Genomic DNA, 24,046 nt, shown 5'->3' on the forward strand with positions numbered 1-24,046 from the left:
GAAAACTAGTCGGAAAAAAGTAGCTTTTGTGTAGTTCTAATGTTTTATTCTACTCTAATCTATTATTATACACTGCCAAGTTTCGTTAAAATCCGTTCAGTCATTTAAACTTGACAAAGATACACACTCACAAACTTTCTCCTTTATAATACACTAGCTTCCGCCCGCGGCTTCGCCCGCGTGAAATTCGATTATAGCGCGTTTCCAAGAGAATTCTTCAAAAGTCCGCTATAAAAACTATCCTATGTTCTTTCTCAAGGTCAGCTCTACCTCTGTACCAAATATTAAAATCTGTTCAATGGTTTCGACATGAAAGCGTAACAGACAGACAGGCAGACAGACAGACAGACAGAGTTACTTTCGCATTTATAATATTAGTAGGGATTATCAATACATATTGCGAAGCAAAATTGTATTAACCGAGTATTCTTCACAACTTAAGCAATTACATATTATTAAACAAAAAAAACAACAGAGATAAAAACAATGTTGTGTAAAAAAGTGCATTCACAGAAATGACTCACTGTAATGGAATACTGCGTAAATAATTATCTAGAACGCATGTCGTATAAAAGGTTTCTTACTTCAGAACTGAATCAATAGATTTTTACCCGACTGCGTGACGCAAAAGAAGACTATATTTTAATTCATTCATTTGATTGGTTAGTTTAATAGGACATTGCAAATAGGACTTTTGTATGGCATTTTCTATCCGGATCAAAAGCACCCTGGATTGATTTCTTAGCCTGATAATGTGGGCTACAGGATTGTTCAAAAAACTTTCCGCGGCTGTCCGCGAAGGTCTAAGAAAACACGAAAATAAGAAAGTACAAAGGTGGGTTTTATAATGGTTTTATAGTGTCAGTCAGTAAAAGACAGACTCGCTCCCACTACACCAACCGCGGTAAAGGTCATCGAATAATTTACCACCTCACGAAACTCAGAAAATGATCAATAGGAATATCTTCGGCAGTACGTATATGATAATGTCCAGTTCATAAAATTCATAGAATTCTGAATGACCTTTTTATCATTATACATATTTATTAATATCACTAAAGGTGAGTATAGACTACAACATTTTCTGGAGCATTTCTGGGTAATGTATAGTTTCAGCGAATGGTACAATACAGGCAAAAGCTCAGTCTCCAAAGCATTACCATGTAATGTAATGTTCGTGCGAATGCTCGGCGTTATGTTACGGGTAAATGCTAACAGCGAGTGTGCATTACGCAAATCCAGAATTCATTAAAAGTTCTTAGTCGGTCTGTTATCAGCCAAGTAGATACCTGATTGCTATGTCCGTACAACCATTCATTTCCATACTGATGTATGAGCCAACACAAACTATCGGCCGACTAAAAGTTTCCAGTATATTCTAAACATTAACGAGCCATGGTCACAGTTTGTCAATAAGTCTGTCTTGTTATTTTTATCCGGGAACAGCGGGAACATCAGTGAACACAATCAATTAAGAGGTTCAATAAGACAGGCGGCGGCCATGACAGTTCCAAGCTATTTTTATAACTAACAAGGAGCATTCACATGTGTTTATTTACTTTAATAACAGTTTTTTTCTTAGTAAGTTTTGGGGTGAAAACTAGGATTACACTTTTAAGACAGATAAATATGTCTATATTTTCGTTTATTTTGCTGAATTAAATTATAAACAGGGAGGTGATATTTCGTACTGATTATAAAGTAAGTACTATATGTATGAAAAGGCTAGGCAGATGATAATGATGTATGAAACTACTCAAAACAACTTGTGTTAAAAGTACAAAAGGCTGACTATAATATGCGCGAACACAAATTGTTACATTAACACAAATATTTATTAGATAACGTTATTTCCGTTTCCTAGAGATTGTATGTTTGTATGTATTGGCACATCTGTACAGGTAACTCTAACTACTAAACGTTTGTTTGTTTATTTACAATATATATCAAGAAAGACGTCACAGTACGGTGTACATAGTTTCTGTGAACTGTGTGAATATAACATGGATACAAGTAAGTTATATAGATTAATGCTCAATCCTTCTCTGTGTGTGAGAGGAGGCCTGTGCCCAGCAGTGGGACGATAAAAAAAGCTGTAACAGTAACAGCAACAAGTAAGTTTTTAGTAGGACTATCTTATTGACTAAATTCAATTGTAACGGGCTTTAAGTAAACACATCTTTTTTTTAACGACGCCAAAAATCATTAAATGACCCCTTCCGCCGTGGGTTAGCAACGGTGAGGGAGTGTCAGATTCTTACTGACTAAAAACCGTCGTGTTCCGTTGTAGGCCTTTTATGTACCAGCGCCGCGGTAACACACCTTCTGTGCTATTCAAGTAACTGCTTCTGGCTCTTAAAATAAAAACTATTTTATCAAAGCATGTCTTGCCCAAAGCAAAGGCTGGGCCATTCAGACCTATCACTGCGTTTTACCTATCGCTTCATGGTCGCCTATCGCAGCAGCATCCTCCGAGCCTTTTCCCAACTAAGTTGGGGTCGGCTTCCAGTCTAACCGGATGCAGCTGAGTACAAGGAGCGACTGCCTATCCGACCTCCTAAACCCTGTTACCCGGGCAACCCAATACCCCTTGGTTAGACTGGAATACTGGCATAAATGCGGAAATTACTAATTAAAAATGTTTGCACACTCCTTAATAAAAATACCTTTAAGTCCGATTTAAATGACACTTTTTCTCATATCTGTGTAGAGACGTGTCTTGAAAGTAATTAATAACTATGATAATGGCTTTAATATAAAAATACTCGTTTTATTATGAAAATGCACGTTATGAGTTGTTAATAGTCATCTTATCGCGGCAATAAAAGCATAACTTCCTGTTAATTCCCTTCTTATGTCTTTTGAAACGTTGAATGTTTCGAAATGCTTTTTTTTTAACCGACATCTGAAAAAGGAGGTTTTCAATTCGAATGTTTGTCATTGAAAAAGCTTTTTTCATGTGCTTATCTAGACTAACTTTTATAGCCATATTTTTTAACAAAGGATGACACTTTTTGCTATGACTACCTATTGACTGTCTCTAAATGATTCAGACACTTTCAAGATCTATTCCAAGCTATTTTCATAATTTTTCTACTATTTTTACCACCAGACTTTTAGCTGTTTTTACCATTCCACCAGTAATATTGGTTCCACACTGGTTATAAGCAACAAAAACTGCCCTAAAGCAGATATTTCATCAACCATATTATTATCAATGAGACACATAACAATACTATTACAAATGATTGAATCCGAATGTGTTCTGCCAAAGGTTAACAAAGCTTGGATCTCTGCCCACCCTACCAGGAAAAAAACACCGACACAAATAAATAAACAACAAACATTTAAAGTTTTAAATAACAATGAAGAAATCAAAAAATAATTTTGATAAAAAATAAATAAAAGGCCAGCTGTTTCACCCACATTCCCATGGAAACTACATCCCTTGACAGTATAAAATGCAGCCTATGTTACTCAGGGATAGTGTAGCTTCCTAACAGTCAAAGAATATTTCAAATCGATTCAGTAGTTTAAAATCATTTAAGGTACTTAAAGAAACAAGCAGTGTGTCAGTTTTCCTCATGAAGTTTAAAAACAAAAGACACCAGAACCTTCCATGATAAGGAAAACTGAAAACCTAACTGAAATTGGATGAATAATTTTGAAGATTGACATTGACATACATATTCGTACATATATTATAGTAATTTGAAAACTATTAGTATAATTTCAGTACTGAACTTTGTACTTAAGCTGATTGCTTATTTTATAAAAAGCTTAAGTTATTAGTTATTTATTTGTTAGTAAATATTGACCTTTATATCTATTAAGAAAAGCTATTACACTAAAAGATTGGTTGTAGTTAGGGAGTGTCTCAGGACTCCTTAATCAATTTGCTAATCCATGACGTCAGAGAATAAGAACAGCCGTTTTCAAGATGCTTCAGCTTATAAAAGCTTAAGATAATTGCAAAGAGCTTTAATAAAAAAAAATGAAAAAAATGTTGCCAAAAATATTTTTTAAAACTTTTTTTTTCAATAAATAATTTTAAAAATTAAACTCACCTCCGTGTTCTTCCATAATTAAAAACTTACACTTACACTAACAACGAAAACGAAAGTACCTAAAAACTAATATCACACGAAAAAAAATCGTTTGTCGACAGATCACCAAGTTTTAACACAACTTACAAGTCAATCACCACTTTTTAACACCAGTTTATTTATCCCATTTGTTGTTGGGTATTTTTAATTTATATTTTTACTTGTGTATTTTTAATTTTACTCGAGTGCGGTAAGTTGGCGGCATTGGTTGGGCACGAGTGAATTTCGTGGCGAGTTGGGCGCGACTGAACACTGCTCGCGGCGGTTGTCCACTGTGCACTGAAGTCACTGAATACTGAAAGACAGTGGGAAATCAGCTAGGACAAACCCTTGAAAACTGTTGCGCTTTTGAGGTGATATTTTGCAGTTCCGTTTTGTTGTTTTTTGGGAAGAAAATTAGGTTTTCGGTTTTTCGAGTTGAAGATTTAGAATTGTAGATTGTCGTAAACGCTATATAATGTATAGAAAATAAATGAATTTTTCGTAGGCACAATGCGCTTGATAGATAAGGCATTTTTGCATTTAATCAGCATTTTTTTTGTCAAACTACATTGCACGGGCCGTTTTGCATACAGAGAAAGAATGAGCGTTAATCACCACGTGCGAACGGCAGCTTTTCGATTTTAGACTTAAAATTCCAGGTCTTCTCAAGATATGTTCTTTCACCTTACTCAATCATTAATGTCCAAGAAGAAGAACTCCTTCTAAATTTACATTTTACTTAAATGACCTGATATCGAACTCGTACATTCATACTTGAAAGGCACTTAAGGTACTCACTTCCAAACCAAGAAATACAAATAATAATATCCAAAATAAACGTTCTGATAATGATTTAAGTCGACATAATATAAACGACGAGCTCAGCTCACTAATTATAATGCGACCTTCACCTATTTTCCTAACCTGCTGATAAAGATACCCTCGCTAAATATATTTAGCACTGTCCTTCGTCGCGGGAGAAAGTGTAGGTATGTATTGATGAAAATCACATTAAATATTGATGAATCGTTTTCTATATTTTTCGGCGTAGGACTTGTTTTTTAGAATAAGGTCATATAGTAAAGGATATACAATAACAATGTTTCACTAACCGTTCTCATTTTGTTTTTCAGGAATTTAGTGTTTCCACCAGTTTCACACTCGAAAAACTATAGCCTATAAGCCGTCCTCAATAAATGAGCTATCAAATACTGAAAGAATTTTTCAAATCGGCAATTTTTCAGCTATAAACATAAGTATAGATGTATTTCTTGGTAACTTCTACCTGTTGCGAAAACTGAAGATCTTTGTACTGCTAACTGGCAAGATGCCAAGCGTAATTTATAACATAGTTAAGTAGTTTACTTATTGACTCTGACCTTCACAACTTGTTGCTTAATACATTAAATATGCTTGAAATAAGCCTGTTGCTTACTACTGAAAAGGCAATCACTACATGAATTAAATTACCAATGACCAGCAGTTTTGACTCCATAAATAAACTGGACTGTCATACAGACATCATTTTGTCTTCACGGACCTGAAAAAAAATATGAAATAGACTGTAAGGCGTTCATTTTATCTTGATGAAAACTATTAAGTTCATCGATTTTTCTTTATGTACAATCCCTAAAATAATATACCCTTTGTTTCGCTTATCATATAATATTATGTTTCTGAAATATAGTACTCCCCCTATCTCATAAACCTTACCTACCTACATGGAGGTATTATACCTTGACAGCCAAAGCCAAGGGCATACCATTGCTAGGCCATAGCGGCTGGAGGGGTGGGGGGGGGGGAGAGTCAACAGGCACAGCTATGTCATCTGACCTCACCACCCCCTGGGTTGTAACATGTAGCCATTACCCTTGAAAAGTGGGTAAGACAATATCTATCTATAGTTGTTTTATTCTGAGTTAGCTTTGGTCTGAGAGCGTTAGTTTGAAAACTGTTGATGCAGTATGGATCTTGGCGACTTAAATACCTGTGTTTTAAATACAAATACATAAATGAACTACTTCGAAGACAATTCTAGATCTAGAAACATTTAAACCTGTGCTGCTGTTAAAGGAATTACGAAAACAGTTTATAAATTATACCAGTCATATTTTATTTTAAAGATAACTTATTTTACTTTCTAAATTGGTCCTTTAAAAAAATGCTTTCCAGCCTCCTTCCACTGTTAATATTATTTTAACATAGTATCTACTTATTTCCTTAAGAAAATAATGACCAGGCTATTTAACCCACCGCCTGGTCACCCATCCCCCACACCCTTTCATACACCAGTCCCCTGTTTGCTTGACTCGTTTGGGCTGACCGTCCTACGGTATCTTTACGAGCCTCACCTTCCCAGAATATCTTCCTAACTGGCTCTAGCTTTTATAGCTAAGGGTCATATAATGACTGGTATTCGCATACTGGGCGAAATACGACCGGATTTTTTGTTTAGCCCAATAATACATAATGTATAATGATACAGTACTGTTTTATATGTGTGTTTTACTGTCAAATACCAGAAGCAGTATTTTTAAAAAGGTATTCAGATTTTTTGTTTTGCTTAGATTACTTTACTGAAGTTTATACTTATCTAAACTATAAAGCTGAAGAGTTGATTTTTCTATTTGCTTTAACACTGTAATCTCAGGAACCACTGGACCGACTTCAAAAATTCTGGCAATTTTAGATAGCATAAGTATTGAGGAAGACTAAAGGCTACTTTTATCTTGGTGTCCAAAGTACTTGATCCCATGGAACGCTGACGAAACCGCTGACGGAGCTAGTCGTTAATATCTGTAAACGTGCTTAAATAAGTAATTTTTAGCCCAGCGACAAATAAAAAAAAACAAGATATATGTGCTATAAACTATTTTATTATTAAATACGCCAAGATCCGTATTTACCGTGTTTACAGAAACATGGAAGGATCTCGACCACACCATTTACGGAAAAATCTCCGGTCACTACTTCCACAAGTCACAAAAGGACAAAATAACTAAAACAAATAACCACAAAATGTTTTAACAATCAATATTACTCTTCCACTCTAAACATGGTTCGGTAATCCATGTTAATAGTTACAAAATATGAAGAAGGATGAACCTTGTTTATGTATGTATTTATCATGTAAGTTACTGCTGACTTTTTGTATAGACGATAATTTATTATTGGTGCTACGCGAAAACAATAATTTGTAAGAAAATGTTTTGTGTCAATACTTTGTAGTTTGGAATATTGTAGCTTAAATAATACTGTCGTGAAAATCCTGTAAGGTTTTATAATTTCATGGATTCATTATTCTTCTTTCTAAACTAATAATAGTAATACTTTGTAGAAAGTGTCAGAATTTCCTCATATTTGCACTAACAACTAACGGTTCGTCTTGTAAAATTATGCTATTTGCACAATTACCGAGTTAAATAAAAAATCTGCATAGCAATGATTCTTTTGTAACGAATCATCGAAACGCCTACTTAATGTTTGAAAGCAACCTGTTTCTTATCAGGAAGTATACTCATAATGTAACGTTTCTTAGTTATATTGTATTCTAAATGTGTGTTAGACCAATAACTGCGTAGGAGTGCAACATACTGAAATCGCCAATCCGCCTAGAGAACACGTGGTAATTCACACTCATTTCTTCTCTGTATGAGAAGAGGCCTATGTGTGCCCAACAGTGAGACAATTTTTCTCTCAAGTGCTTACTGTCTATTATATTACATATAATTACATATCATAATAATGTAAAACATATAATAAGGCTGCATAATCAATGCAGCTTACAACAAGAGCAATATTATCGTTCACCCGTAGCGTCAGCACACACAGTCACGTTGGCATCGCGTGGTACTAACAATCAACTTTGTTCGGCTTCGCTGTCACCAGTGACAGTGATTCCTTGTACCAACAGCAGAAATGTCTTGATTAATGAAGTAGATTTTTTTATTTGTGCTGTTTTATGTCAAAACATTTCTGTACACACTCTACTGGCGTACTGGCGATGTACAGAAAGTAAAGTGGTACTTTACTCTTTGGAGCAAAACTTTTCTGCCAAACTAAGCAATCTACTTGATATTTAAATTCTTGAAATCTAGAAATACTTACATCAAATAATTTAGGTAAATGTTATGAAATGCTTTTATTTGAAAAGGCAATCAAAAAGCCCTCCTATAATGTTTAATTAAAGGTTGGAACACTGTGGTTAAAAGAAATAGCGCGTTATCCCCTTAAATTTGATTCCACATCCCCGTTCTAGTACTTATGAAGCAGGTTCCAAACGAGCGGCACTACAAAAATAAACTCCTATATAGAGTATCTTTTTCTGCTATCCCTACATGTGGACTTTACCCACGCGTCCAAAGGTTGTTTCAGCAATGTTTACTGAAGGGCGAAGTACGAGGAGACTCGACCCCATGGCTCTATGTGGTTAAACTTATACCTTTGTTATTTGATAACATTCCCTTCATTATGCTCCACTATCGGTAATGGATTAGGTTTGAAACTATGGAGTTTCTTGCCCGTTCTTTTTCATAGGAGACTACTTTTGGGATGGGCTACTAGCTTATTATATTTTTGACGTTCAAAAGAAATAAAATACTATGTTTTGACTTTGTTTATAAATAAGTACTTATAATGTTTTCAGAAACAATTTTAATCTTGTCGGGAGGAGAATCATAATATATTATTAATAGTTTAGATTAGAGCTTTTACCATACCCGTTTACTCTAAATCTCAATAATCTCATTAATAATATTCACCCATTCACGGCTGGCCGAGCCAAGCATCGCTTAACCTTATGATCAACCCGTGGGGCTATATCTCAGCGTATTTCACTCAGCAACCCTTACAAACAAAATAAGGCCATTTTAACCCCGATAATACCGTACTTTAAACCTCGCTACATCTTCCAGAATACATACAAAGTAACATAATGACATTGTCAAGTTCTGCAATATTCGGTCATCGTCCGTTATCTCGCGTCATGTGTTGCGCGCGCGCACGTGGACGTCACGCTTATCTGGGAGGTGAGCGCACTTGCGGGGTGCCGTAGTCGAGAATATTGGGATGGGTAAGTTGGTTGGAGTATACTGTGAACATGGCTAGAAAGTTTCTATTAAATTCTGTCGAGAAGAAGAGTAGTGGAAGAAAAAGTTATGTGAGCAAGTATTGTAATAGAGGTGCTGTAGAAAAATCTTGTACAGCAATTATGGAAAATTAGGTATCCTATCATTGTTATTCATAATTATCCGCCTGGATTTTCCAAATTATGTTGGGGTTGGTTTCCAGTTTAATCGGATGCAGATGAGTTCCAGTGTTTTACAAGGAAATACCGCCTACCAGACAAATTATATAACTAATTAATTCGTCATATACGACGCAGGAGTCGAGCCTACAACCTGATGACAAAACTACTGCGTAGAGAAGTGACGAAATCTTCATTTGTCATTGTGAATCATTCATTTCTTTTTTGACAAACAAGAATGCTAAGATTTGGGGTTCCTTGTAATACTTCTTTTATAGTTTAATTTTAATTTTGTTTCCGCACCAAGCTTGGAGCTATCACCCGCTCGAGTCAATCGATCATTTTGTATAGGTCTTAGACACCAATGGCTGATAAAAAGGTGAAGGAAAACATCTTGAGGAAACCTGGACTATATAGTCTGAAATCACCAACCCGCATTGAGCAAGCGTGGTGATTAATGCTCAATCCTTCCCCGTGTGAGAGGAGGCCTGTGCCCAGCAGTGGGACGATAAATAGGCTGTAACTAACACTTGCCACAGTCAGTCCGGAGATGGGTGATGATAATCTATGTTACAACATTTGTATTTGTATCATCTATGCCGTAAACAATTCTTCAGTGTTTCGGAAGGAACGTTAAAATTGAGAGTTTCGTCAGTCATTTTATCGACAGGCTTTAAAACAGTCGGAAATGCGTTGCTCAACCTTATGATCGATCGACCTGTTAGGCTGGTTCTTAGCTATGAGCTCCTCTAATCAATAGGTACGGAACCCCTTGTGTATAAATCTTTGTCACTTGCCGCATTAATGGGAGCATTTATGTACATCATGAATTCATGACTTTAATGTGATATTACATGGTTGTTTACATGTCACAGCTTATTTACTTTGCATCAGAATCATCAGATCTCACTGATTGCCATCATTAGCAAACGTTGTCGTTCACGTTTTTGGAAAAAGTACGAATAAAAAATTCAGAAGTGCAACTTTTAATCCATTTATTTTCTTGGCAGTTTTTAAAGGATAACTAATTAATAACCATGTTTTATTTTATATCATAGTCTCAAATCATGAGATCGGTTTAATTTTTCTGAAAGACAACTTTGTGAAATTGAATTTAATGAAAACCCGTAACAAATTCAAATGGATTTTCTAACTTCATCTACCATCCCATGTTTATACAAACCACGTTTATAGAGATGATTGGATTTGAAAAATTCAAAATATCTAGGTAATACCTATGAACGTATTGTTGATAACATTCTCAGATTTTTTCCTACTTACTACATCTGAATTAGTTTCGTACTGTACCTGTGTGTTATTTCCTACATCTTCTATTTATAAGTAGATGGTATTTACTCCTGATAAGCCAGTCTCATGTATCGGCTTGGCTGCTTCCACTTTCATTTTGTTTACATTTAATGATGTTGTGACGTCATCATACGTTGTATTATGGACTAAAATTAAGTCTCCATCTATTATAACAAGGTTGTTAGAAGAAAGGATTTAAGGAACTTACAGAAGGTCGGTGCGTAAAGAGAGGATGGTCTTCCATTTGATAAACCTAGTCCTGGCAGCTATTTTGGAGGATAGTAATAGCTAAGTTTCCCAACGTATGATAACTGAGGTACAACCATAGTCCCACCGTAAAGGCAAAAAATAGATGTTGCATCACAATAATTAGAAATCGAATGCCTTTCAAAAAAATGCATAAAGCCTAAAACTACCATAACCCCATCGCATCTAAAACAATCCAAAAACGCATAATAAACAGACAAAGTCAAAGATAAAGTCTAGTCTTATCACTGAACACATAACACCGAACTGTTGTCATAGATACCAGCTTCTATATTTGCTGAACAAACTCTTTAATCCTTAACAAACCGAACGATACATAATATATTCTGGTAACTTTGTTATTACCTCATTACTTCAAGAATGGTCCTTTCGTATACTCGTAATATACATAAACAATTAGATATACGGTATTTTAAGAATATATTTAGAAGTATATCAAGATGGTGGTCGTGAGGAGTGAAGCCGGAGTGACAGGGGCCAGGGAGGAGATTTCCCATGACCATCTCTTCAAGGTGACAGGATTATCTTCGACGAATTTGGAGAAGTTGGCCCAAGGTATGTCGTGTGCTATTTTAGGGATTATGACGCCGTTGTTTGGTTATGTTTTCGATTTTCTTTGCGTTGTTCGCGCTTAAGATTAATGTGGATGTTTAACAGTGATTTCAATGTTGGCGGACCTTTAATACATTTTCTTTAAACATCCGTGATATTTGAAGAAAACTGGAAGTTTTTCATCTCTTCACCCTGTTTTCCAAATTTCATTAGGGGTCGTTACAACATGTTTTTCAATTGTATTCCTCTCTGTTGGTATCATTGTAATATTCATCCTCTTCTTGTTCATATCATCCTACTTTTATTTGGTCTTCTTTCTCCTCTCCATTTATGTACTTGAAAATTACTATTCAATCTTAAATTCATTATTCATCTTCTTATGAGAATAAACGCTTAGACGATGACAAAATCTCTAAAAACAAAATCTAATCGTAAATCATTCTTCCTTCATCGATAGAAAACTCATTAGAAAAGACCTTGAGTACCTGAATAGCTTTAAATATTGTCATAATTATATTTGAAACTAGGTTGTTCCCACGGTTTACTCGTTTATATTTTACACACTCGGATAAAAAGGCCTGGTAAAGAAGAACTTTTCTCAAATTTCGAATTCAGCTTCCTGTTTAAATGGCCAATGATAAGTTTCCATTGCTTTAAGATTAATTGTATCTCTATCTTGTATATACTAATATGTTAGCTATCCCTTGATTACATTATTTCCTGACTGTCAAAGATAGCAAATGTGAAGAACGTTAGCATTCTTTCAGGGGTGCGAAGATGGTCACCCATCGCCCAAAAGGATGACAAACAAACGAACACTACCATTTAAAATACAACTAAAGATCAACCAGTACTAATAAAACTAAATTGAGTGACATTTATTGGTAAAAGACGCGAAGGCCCAAACTGGCACAGGTCCAAAACTACGGGTTATAACCAGATGCCTGCGCGTGAGACCAAACTGTTTTGATCTCGACGTATTTTGGCGTATTTTAGCAAGAAATATATTCTGTTATTGTACTGAGAATGTTGCTATTTGTTTTTCAGAATGATTTTCTAGTGTTTAGGTTGGTTCTGCTGAATTATAAGACGTTTTTCCTCATTAGTTGTTGCTTTAATGGCGGTTGCTATGAAATGCTGTTCAGGTCTTTCTGTTGCTGACCTGTCCTCAAGTCACTAGTAATACTTGCCTATTTCGTTATTCTTGAAAGATTAAATACTTAATTATTTTTTATCTTTTGTTATGAGCCAGAAATTAAAGAACAAACATCATTTCACTTTCATTATATTCCAACTTTTGACTTATATTTTTTACAGGTAAACCATCCATTTACCTTCTGACAAAAAACCTACCTTCTTCACTATCACATAGGTACCTTTTATTATGTCACCATTTTTCAAAATTCCTCCCCATCTTCCAGAGCCCGAAGCCTCCGACTTCGAGGAAGCCATCGCAGCGACCAGCTATGGCAAGTTCAACATAGCGCTGATGCTGTGCACCATCCCAGCGTTCTGGAGCTCCGTCTCCGTCACCAGTTCCATCAGCTACATCTTCACGAGGGCCCAGTGTGATATGGGGCTCAGTCTGCTGGATATGGGGACTATTACTGCCATGACTTATGGAGGTAAGTGGAAGAAGATACTTTGGAAGACGTTGTGATTCGAAAATTTCATAAGACGCAATTTGTAATCAGGTAATCGATAAACTATAAGCTATATCCTTAAAGGACTCGGGATATATGTAGCCAGAAAATTCTCATTTAGTACATTTTCTTATGTAAAATGAAGACTTTGGATTTTTATCGACAAAATTCCGCATGAAAATACTGTTTCTGCGGTAAAATTGACCTAATGTGAATTCGATCTTGCCACAAGATCAGTTAGGAAGTCATTTCAAAAAAATCATGACATACTAGGTATATTACCGACATATTTCATCCTTACCTCTTGAAATATGTATTTCACTTGTCAATCAGGAGTTCTGTTTGTGTGTTTTATACTTAGTGAAATCTCCTAAACTATGGAGGTGTGTCACTCCATTTAACAGTGGCAATCACGACACACCCCACTTCTCATAAAACTAATCTTATCAACTAACTAATGTTTATTGCCTAAATAAAGTATACTGACTTTCTTACTGACAGTCAAGTTAAATATATGTAGACTGATAAAACATGTTGTTAGGGGGATGAGCAATTTTATTTGCAACATTGCAGACTGTTTAGTGTGATGCAAGAAGTGACTGATCAGACTAATTAGGGGAGATAAAACGGTAGTTCAGAAGAACAATTCTTAATCAGGAATATAGTAAAATGAGTTTGAAAACTCATCATCTACCTAGCCTTTTCCAACTATGTTGCGGTCGGCTTTCAGTCTAACCAGATGCAGCTGAGTACCAGTGTTTTACAAGGAGCGACTGATCGTTTTTCAACTGTTTATTTGATGTGTTAAAGAATAAAATTATGAGGTCATGAACGCCGATCATGACCTACCACAACAAGTAATTGAATAGTAGATACTAAACATAGTAATGTACAGTACAGTTTTTTCAATCAATTTGGGAATTCCTGAGTTTACCTTTAACAAACATTGCCTTTTAAAAATAAGATAGTATACGTCCTTTTTGTCTATTGATCAGACGCACAAAATTGTGTAAATATGTTCTGTGTTTAACACTCAAACAAAGAAAGGAACACCTATAAATAATAGTTATATTTACTTAGTAAACAATATACACAGGATGGTGTAATTAACGTGAAATAAATGTGCATAGTTTAATCACTAATTGTGATATCAAGATGACACGAGATAATTGTGAAGTTTGCTGAAAATTATTATAGCACTGTCAGTTTGTTACTTTTATACACATCAGATGAAAATAATTTTGACATAATCTTAAGTTTAACTAGGTACTTCAGTATCCACTATGCAGACACAATAGTTTAAAATCGGTGTGTATCACATATGACTTGTGGGACAGACAAGTTATTAAAACACTTTTTGGTCCTTTAGTAGTAAGCGTTTATCAAGACGTGATTTTTTATTTCATATTTCTTTTTTAATTAGCCTAGTACCATCACAATTACCTTTAAACCTTTCTTTATACATGTAGGTAGCCCTCTTTTGATAATCATGGTTAATGTTTACTGTTTCTAACTCACGCGCACGTGATGTGGCTAATGTCATAACACATTCTGTTTTTGGACAGTTACCTGCGCAGGCGCCTGATAAACACTGTTTATAGATTTAATATGAAAATTCCGCACTATAGTATTATTTTCGGGTTTAAATTTTGTCAATAGGGTCACCTTTTCATTCTATCGAAAGGTCACACAGTTCAATTTCTCTACAATGTTATCCACATTACAAAACAATTACTTACATCAAAGAAGATAGACACCAAAAATGGTAATCGATAGCTTCTCAATTAGAAAAGTCATCAAAACAGAAAAAGATTTTACTTTTGTACCTAGTTAAATAATAAAATGTGTTTCTAAGATGTAGTGCACCAGGGTAACAGCAACTATATTTACCATAACTAAAATCCTAAAAACAACAAACAATAATTTCAATAACCAGACAGTATTCACACAGTAAATATGTACCAACATCACCTGTTCCTATCACGGTGACAAACAAACAAACAAACCGAGCAATTTCCACTCAAACAACAAACGTTTGTCTAATGACGACAATGTTATGTAAAATTACATTCATTAATACCGTGTTTGTGTTATTATTATCTATTTTAGTCACACATGTTAAGGGTAAAAACGTAAAGGTCGAATACTCTCTTTATCATATTTTTTGGGAATAATTTATCTGTTCAACTCAACTGTACCTATGCCAAAATTAAAATTAATCCAGCATTATTCAAAAAATTGAGTAACTTCTGCATTTATAATGATTATTAAACCATTTCTTGCGACTGCCTGCCCCATTGGTTAAATAGCCACTTGCACGAATACAAAGGTGGTAGGTTTGATTTCAGATCGGGTTACTTTAATGTAGGTATTAGTTACAGTCTGAAAAACGATTTCACATACCAACTACATGATGCCAGAGTCATTAAGTTTGTTTACCAATCACAGTTGATTATATTATTTTCCCCAAATGATTCACCAACTCTTGCGCAACATTAACTGAATCTCTTCTTGTGGTCTCAAAACAAAAACAAAAGTCAATAACATGTTATTTGTTATTTTGAATCACGTATGGTATGCACTACAAAATGGGCAAAAAGCCAAATGGTAATGAAGTAACTTGTAACTAGTTAATATAAAAGTATCGAGAAGATTAATATAATTAAAGTATCTCTTATGCACCATAGAGTTTCAAACTAACAAATCATCTTTTTAGCTTTATAATATTAGTAGAGATTTAATTTAAAATATTTAAACGCTATCATACGATTAATGTTTTATCCTTCTCCGTGTGAGACTACTCTCAGGCCTCCGCCTGTCCCCAGCAGTAGGAAGACAAAAAGGCTTTGACGTTATCTTTCTCGATATATTTCCAAAAGACAAATGGCATCCCTACCTTGGTCTTACCCCTCATACACCTGAGAAATACTATGAAGACACACTACGTACCCGAACTGATCATCAATTTCCTAACTGCTCAAAACCAACTGTTCCAGGCATGATATCATCAGCGATGGTATGGGGTTTCCTGTCAGACACCCTCGGGAGAAGACAGATCATGGTGTGGGGCTTCTTCTGCTCGGGGCTGGTGGAGATGACGGCAGCCATGAGTCAGAACTTCGCCATGCTACTGGTGACGAGGTTCGCTAGTGGATTCCTGTGAGTATTGGCAGAAATATTTAACAAATTCTGCAAATAGAGCTACTACTATGAATGCAAAAAAGGAGAAAATTAAAGAATAATCTTTTACATACAGGAACTCGGAACAATCTTCTAGGATTATTTCAATCATTTTTATGATATAATTACTTAAATGCACAATATTTTGGTGGGATGTACTCTGTACGTATTCCAGTTTTTTTTATTATCCACCTACTTTTGTCAACCTAACGAGACTGACTTTGACATTAATTATAAAAAAGATCGTAATTAAAAACCAGTGAACAAAACAAAACTGTGGATCATCGTGTTAGTATTCGTGGAAAGATTTCAAACAACGACAAACATTTCCATTTAGTGTAGCTTCATTTACGTATTCAGTACTTAAAGCCTGGCAGTAGCACAGACTTTTATGAGAGTACTAAATATTAAAACTATAATAGAGCAGCAAAATAAACATTTCACATTGCACAAATAGTTCAGATCTTCGGGCGTCAATATAATAATGATGTCTTGTCTCCACGACGACTATTACCTAGTGCAAAAGCTCAGTATATTTTATATTTCGTCGCTCTTAACCTTTATGGAACTGCTATCTGACAACCAGGAAAATGTAAGGAATCTTTACTTAGGCTTTAGTCATGGTATCGATGTTGCATGACAATAGCTTTCTCTACTTATAACTGCAACTAGGGCAACGTGAACTTTCGTATCTTACGTTCATGTTATATCTATAAGCTGTTCTCTTGGTCTTCCGCAACCCAAGGGATCTTTTTCCTTTTTCTACACCACAAATTCCACAATCAGTTCAACCTTTCGAAAGCGTAAAAAATATTTGCTGTGGTTAATATTCTGAGGACAACTTTCAAGTTAATCTGATCAATAAGGCATATTTACGCTTCGATTAAGATACAAGTGTTGAGCACATGCTCTTGTCTGATTTATAGTACATACATTACTAATCACTGCGAGTAATCAGTGTGTAAACAGACTTATCTGTTTATGACTAGAAAAATATCGTATTATCTTTCGCGGAAATCAAAGCCTCCCCGCTTTTGTCTAACCACGTAAAAGGGTATACCTAAAGATTTATTTGTTCAGGTGTAAAATAAGGTTTCCAAAAGGATATTCTGGAAACCAGCTTTTATATGGATGCTTTTCTCTTTGAAGGGACATCAGAAAGTCAAGGTTCTTCTTCACTCTAAAGCGTCTTACTTCTAGCTCAAACTCCTCCATAAGAAACTTCAAGAACTCTTAACTTATCCTCAACAGGCTCATAATCCATAAACTCTAAACAAGTTGCCTCGCCTCATTGAAATAATTTGCACTTTCAGTTTCAACGGTCCCTTCGCAGTCCTGATCTCCTACCTGGCAGAGCTCCACCGGACTGAACTGAGGGCTCGAGTAATCCTCCTCACCAGTCTATTCTACACGTTCGCCAACACCACCCTCCCTCTGCTCGCCTGGGCAATCCTCACTAAGGACTGGGACTTCAGTATATTTGGAGATACTATTGGTGAGTAAAATGATGCTAAAACTTAGAAAATTGCACCATCGTTGCGTTTTATAGAATCTTGGAACTTCAGTATCATGTTTGGTAACAATTAAAATCATCATGTTCATACATTGAAACTGTTTAAAATGCCCAACATAAAATCACCCGAACCAAATATGACTTTACCTTCAAATTCTTAAACTGCAAACACAAAAAAAATCATATGATAAAATATAAGATCTAAATAAGCTTAAAGTGAATATATAGTGAGTGGTATGTCACTCACATAAAAATTCAAAAACTCCAATCGTAATATTTCAGTAATCCACTCCTGGAACCTGTTCCTCTTTGCCACGGCGCTGATGCCTCTACTGACAGGCATCGCATTCCTCTGCCTCCCCGAGAGCCCTAAGTTTCTCATGTCCAGAGGGAGAAATGAGGAAGCCATGGCTGTCTTCAGGATTATCTACCAGATGAACACTGGTAAACCTGGTGAGGAGTTTCCGGTAAGTTACCTGGCATTATCTACTTTTACGTTGGGATTGATGAATGGTATATTAGTGTTAGTAATACGGCGCTGGTTTTAATATACCTCGTCTGCTTAATAAGCGGGGCTCACCAGAATTAACAAAAATAAATAAACACTTGATGTATTGTTAGTTGGTATGTGAAATGGCCACACGTAAATTTCATGCCCTTGCTAAACTAGTCTTGCCCTTCAGCATTTGGGTATCTTTGACAGTCACAACAGGTAAAAGTTAAAAGTCAGAAAGTTTGCCATTGAGTCTCTCAAATGCATCATCACAGGATGGCTGAAGACTATCTCGACCTGATAACTGAAGGCTCTATCCCCACCTCTTCCAGGTTAAAGTCCTAGTAGAAGAGAAGAACGAGCAGCAGGGTCGAGGAGTGGCAGCTCTGAGGGGGGGCTGCGCGCAGCTGGCGCCGCTGTTCAGGCCGCCGCACGCCAAGTGGCTGTTCCTCATGTGTGCTATACATGCCGGATGCATGTTTGGGTACGTTGAACGAAAGAACAACTTCTGAGTTCATCTATTTCATTCTGATGTATGTATATGCTATTTTACTGCTAAGTTTCATTAAAATGTAGTGGTGAAGACGGTGAAAACGTCAGTAGTAAGCATTTTCAACCAAGTTGATTTAGCAGATTTATAGTTTTCTAGTAGTTTTTTATTTTCAGAAAGGCTAGAAGGGCCTGTTATGGATAGATTTATCAAGCTGCATGTTAGACATGGGACTTGATAAATCTTCTAATAATCCTGGATGTATTGTGTGTATTATTTTATATTATTTTGTACTTGTGTGTTACTACTAACATAGTTTGTAAGTTTGTACTGTTTACTAACACGCTATGGGCCGTCGATGCCTGAAAATAAAAGATTTTTATTTTATTTATTTATTATAGTAAAATTAAAGCACACACAGACATTAAAGAAATACTACTTATTAAGAATGTGCTGCTTCTAACAGGACAAGCCCCAAAGCGTCGTATGACTGTTATTCATGTAATTCATCTGTGCCGTAATTAATTAATACTTCACCCAACTAACAAAATCTAGACCGTTGTCTGTTATGAAAAAATTATGGTTTTGCTTAGTTTCAAGCGGTTTGAACATGGAAAGTGCTGGGAACAGCAAGATATATTTCAGCTAATTATTACTACAATCGAGAACACTGGCAACACGGGTCATATCTACTTCTTTGTTGATGACTTTATATCTGTTATTTATCTCATTTTCAGTAATTTATTAGTGTTTCTTCAATATGTAGCTCTCTCTTATCCAATACATTTAGTAAATCTAAACTATCTCTGTTCCCAGTTCCAACACCATCCGCCTCTGGTACCCCCAACTGGCAGCCATGATCAGCAACGACGCCAAAGGTCTCTGCTCAGCCATCGCTCCATCAGCCACGCCAGTCCAGGTGGATGACATCTGCGTGCCCATAGTGACTGATATGCTGACCTACCTGCAGAGTGCTGCTGTGGGCGCGGGGTCCGTGCTCACTTATTCTATTGGAGGGGCTTTGGTTAATAGGTAAGTTGGGTTTTGAAGTCTTGAAGTTTAGGATGAATTGATTTTAAAGACTTTCGGCATACATTTAATAAGTATTTGACAACCGTAAAGCTTTTACACAATTAAATGCACTGGCATATACATATATTAATGCACCATTGATATTTCTACTTCAGAAACTTTTGCTAATTACCTCTAGCTAAAACTTTTTGACTATAAATTGTTGCCAGCTACTCCTAAACTTACTGAACTTTTTACGCCTTGTACGCCTATCCTAGGCCTAAATATATGAGGGCGTATCTATTATTTATTAATTACTTACACCTTGTGTTGAAATCCTTTATTTATGTACACACACCCCTACACTTACATTACATACATTTTCACAAAATAAATTACCCTGTCTTATCGTTTCGTAGATGTGGCAAGCGCCTAGTATCAGGTTTCTGCGGAGTAGCCAGCGCATTCCTGATCGTGCTGCTGCCATTCCTGGGTACTGACGCGTATGCAGTGGTTGCCATGGTAACGGCAGCATTGGCCTTCACTTCACTCTGTGGTGCTTCGCTGTCCAGTACTACGGTGGACTTGTTCCCGACTTCGCTCAGGTTTGAATTTTAAAGCTAGCTTGTTTTGAAGGTATCACCACGGAAGGACCACTGAATAGGTTGTCTAATGATACAAAACGCACTAAGTTCCTCGCCTTTTTCGTTTGTTCGCTTCTTCTTCTTATGATCATAGATCAGTTTACTTCCCAAACATATTTGTACTACAGTAGTTATAAGCAGTTTATGGAAAACATCAGTAATTTCTTAGACATGGTTCTTTATTACTAGGCATTAAAATTGTACAATGTGAATGTACTTAACCGAATAGGTAGATACTCTCTTGCCATTAAGCGCTATGCTAAATTAGAAATAGTCTTGTTTATATTAACATTAAGGTTCATTTTCCAGAGTAATGGCGATGGCTACATTCCTGATGAGCGGTCGCCTGGGTACCATCACCGGTACCGTCATCTTTCCCGCACTCATAGACTACGGCTGCCTCCCGCCTTTCATTACTATAGGATCCGTTTTAGCAGGTTAGAAATAAACCCTAGAAGGTTATTCCTTAGAAGGCATAATGTTTCTCATCACGGCTATGAAAAAAAATAGATTTGTATTTGTGGCTGCTATGTTTAGCGCCCTCTACCCAGACGTAATCGAATTTGTGAACTAAAACTAAAATGTTGCCAACCAATAGCAAGGCAAGGGTAACACAGATCGTAGGCAGCTTTAGTACGCGTTATTATAACTAGATGGCGTTGTTTTCAATTTTGTTTTTTCTTGTTTCAGTGTGTGGTCTGGCGTGTTTCTTGGTACCAAATACCACTCTCAAGAAATTAGAATAATTTGTATTTAAATTCTAAGGAAAACATCATTGTAAATATTATTGTTGTGGCTGTTAATTTGTGTCAATGTTCTTTTGTGAGTCCTATTGTTTTTCGACAAATATTTATGTAAATATTCTTATTATTATCTATTTTCTATTCAAGGATGTTTTTGTGTTAAAATATCAAGGCAAAAAATGCGTATTGACTTGATATAACAGGTTTAGGAACTTAACATTTGCCTGTTAATACATAATATAAGCTCGATTATAATTATTTTGTATAAATTATGCAGGTATGTTGTAATACTGTCTCGTCATGTTTGTGTCTTTGTCTCTAGTGTATATCTATGTAAATAAATTGATAAATATATAAAAAAGGATCGAATGAAACGGCGAAAATTTTAAAAATATTTCTCTTTTATTTATAATTTATCATAACCTAATCTCATCCATCTTCTCAGTCAAACTCACAACAATTTACCGGCGAATCAGGGAGAACAATTACTATCTATATTATTAAATTTTATATTATTTTAGCTTTTGACATATTTTTAATCATTTTTATAATTTAATGAATCACGAAACAGTTGAAAAAAAAACAAAAATAAGCAAAATTTTGAGAAAATACTTAACAGTTTATTGATCCCAATATTTTTTATGAATGAAAAATAATTAAAAATATGTCAAAATATATTTTGTTTAAGGCGCTACATCAGTCTAACGCAATGACTAAACAGCTTTTACCCAAAACATTAATAAATAAATCATAATTATGCCTTTGTGACTGCATAAAATACATTTTACTGTGAACAAGCTGCCATTCGCATTATGTACATTAATTTAAGAAAATAATGCTATGCAGTTTTTTTATACAACGTGACCAACTGTATAGTACTTACTATACAATACAAAAAATGTATAGTAACAAAACTGAAGTGTGAAAACTGACCAGAATTTTTAAATTGGTTTAATATTAAGTACATTTCACAAAAGAAAAAAATTTTTTTTTGGTCACGGTGTATACAAAATTTGATAGACAATATTTCAGAATGTCGGACTTTATCCTATCCCAACTCGCTGCGATTAACCAACGATTGACAAAGCACAGTTGCTATATAGACTAGAATTTACTTCTTATTGTCCAATCACTTTGTCTAAGCGATTATACACTTAAATTCGAGGATTTTTACGTGCCATTTACTAAAGCGTAACAGAGTGGACATTTTTTGTAACCAAGTGGTCATTTTTTGTAACATAGTAGACTATTTCGTAACATAGTGGACTTTTAACAATGTTTTACTTGAAAGAAGGTAGGGGAATTTTAAGTATGGGATGGTTTTCTATATAAAATTGTTACGCTTCAGTAAAAAGCACGCTTCACAATAAAAATCGTAATGTATAGAATTCTTATAGGCCAGTGAAATTGACTGTTACTTACACACGACTCAGGATTACCTCATTAATTATATTATTATTTATTTCATTATAACGCAAGGCACATTTTTATCTGTTATTATAACTATATAATTCAATAAGATTGCACTTTTATAAAAGTATTATATCGGCAGATCTTTTTTTTAAACATAAAATTGTTTAAAATTCTAAGCTTCCGTGTTGCTCCCAAAACTCACAAAACTGAGATAAATTTGATTGTTTTCAAGAAATTTTTAATCATCTTCGTAAAGACATTTTTTATAACATTATTCCTGATTTATGTGGTCAAATAATTTAAAATATACAGTTTTGTATTGTCAAATTTCTTTCATATTTCATCCAAGATTAAAAAACCAAGATTATTAAAAATCTCTCAAAAATGATTTTAGATTTTTTCCCATTTGAAGTCAATAAAAATGCTTTTCACACAGCCTTCTTCACTTTTAAACGAATTCTCCAAAAGTTGTGTCAAATTATATTTCAATAACGCATATATTTTTGTAAAAAAAATGATTGAAATTATAAACTAACTCTTAAATAATTTACTTGCTAAGGTAAGGCATATTTCATAATTATAAATAATTAATTACAAATATTTATAGTACATATATGTAACATTATATATACAGTCTCGCATGTCTTAAAGCCGAGTTTATACACTATGTACAATTTTAGAAAACTTGTATAGTTGACTATACAGCACGAGTTAAGGCCTCAACATCGATGGTGTAACGCGCATGTGAACAACTTGAGGGTAAGGGGACTTGGTACTCCACAACTAAATTGGCTAGCTCCAATCTAAGAGAGTAGCTTAAATGGCACTTTGATAACGGAGTCATGAATTTAATGATGCAATGAAATTACTGAATAAATGAAGATAATGTGATAAACGCGATAAGATGGAAGTAAATCTTACAAATTCCTCAAATTCTTCACATGCACATCAAAATAATGGAATCACCAGCAATAACCGGTCATTTCGCGAAACAAGGCCCCTTTTATTTATTACGCACAGTAACCACCAGTATTTACATTATTATGGTAATTGTCAAAAATGACTATTTAAAAAAGTACGCATTTTGCCGTCTTGATACTTTTATACGCAATATGGTGTAAAAGTAGTTGAATATCAAGTAGACTAGTTTAAATAAGTCTCTAAGAAAAAACGGCATAATGAGTAATAATTTAAGTAACAAATCCATAATGATAACAAAACATAATGTACCATTATTCCCAACAATGTATAAACATTACCCAGCAGTAGGTACTGGGTTCAATGTGCATCGCACAATCTACACTCAGGGCCCTGAAAAATTGGTAAGCTAGAAGAAAATATTTTCATAATTCTATTTGTTAACTAGGTACTTCATAAGTATGTATGTTCGTGCTCTATTATTTAAAGGGAATGAGCAGATTCCCTATTGCTTTTTTATTTCTAGACAAACATTTTT

General features: G+C 35.0%; 2 protein-coding genes across 2 annotated transcripts in view; one reads left to right on the forward strand and one right to left on the reverse strand.

The window, feature by feature from the left end:
- The window catches only part of LOC110378263 (synaptic vesicle glycoprotein 2B), a 31,001-nt gene extending 26,567 nt beyond the window's left edge, over positions 1 to 4,434 (reverse strand). Inside the window, exon 1 of the mRNA XM_064037886.1 lies at positions 4,068 to 4,434. Coding sequence (XP_063893956.1) covers positions 4,068 to 4,083 — 16 coding nt within the window. The 5' untranslated portion in view covers positions 4,084 to 4,434. The remainder of the gene's footprint in view (positions 1 to 4,067) is intronic.
- A 6,812-nt stretch (positions 4,435 to 11,246) lies between these two features.
- Positions 11,247 to 21,569, forward strand: LOC110378258 (synaptic vesicle glycoprotein 2A). Its single transcript, XM_049836858.2, has 10 exons — positions 11,247 to 11,463; positions 12,882 to 13,085; positions 16,100 to 16,262; positions 17,597 to 17,778; positions 18,079 to 18,263; positions 18,622 to 18,773; positions 19,596 to 19,811; positions 20,210 to 20,395; positions 20,744 to 20,871; positions 21,125 to 21,569. The coding sequence occupies exons 1-10, from the start codon at positions 11,349 to 11,351 to the stop codon at positions 21,178 to 21,180; spliced, it is 1,587 nt and encodes a 528-aa protein (XP_049692815.2). The 5' UTR covers positions 11,247 to 11,348; the 3' UTR covers positions 21,181 to 21,569.
- Positions 21,570 to 24,046: the final 2,477 nt, after the last annotated feature.

The sequence above is a fragment of the Helicoverpa armigera genome, chromosome 14 (assembly GCF_030705265.1).
Source record: "Helicoverpa armigera isolate CAAS_96S chromosome 14, ASM3070526v1, whole genome shotgun sequence".
Classification (NCBI taxonomy): Eukaryota; Metazoa; Arthropoda; class Insecta; order Lepidoptera; family Noctuidae; genus Helicoverpa; species Helicoverpa armigera.

Bases quoted from the DNA above. Each gene is read 5' to 3' on its own strand.
- LOC110378258 (XM_049836858.2), top strand. From the start codon at position 11,349: ATGGTGGTCGTGAGGAGTGAAGCCGGAGTGACAGGGGCCAGGGAGGAG. The intron at 11,464-12,881 runs GTATGTCGTGTG...CCCATCTTCCAG, and splicing joins TTTGGAGAAGTTGGCCCAAG to AGCCCGAAGCCTCCGACTTC. The intron at 19,812-20,209 runs GTAAGTTGGGTT...ATCGTTTCGTAG, and splicing joins GGAGGGGCTTTGGTTAATAG to ATGTGGCAAGCGCCTAGTAT.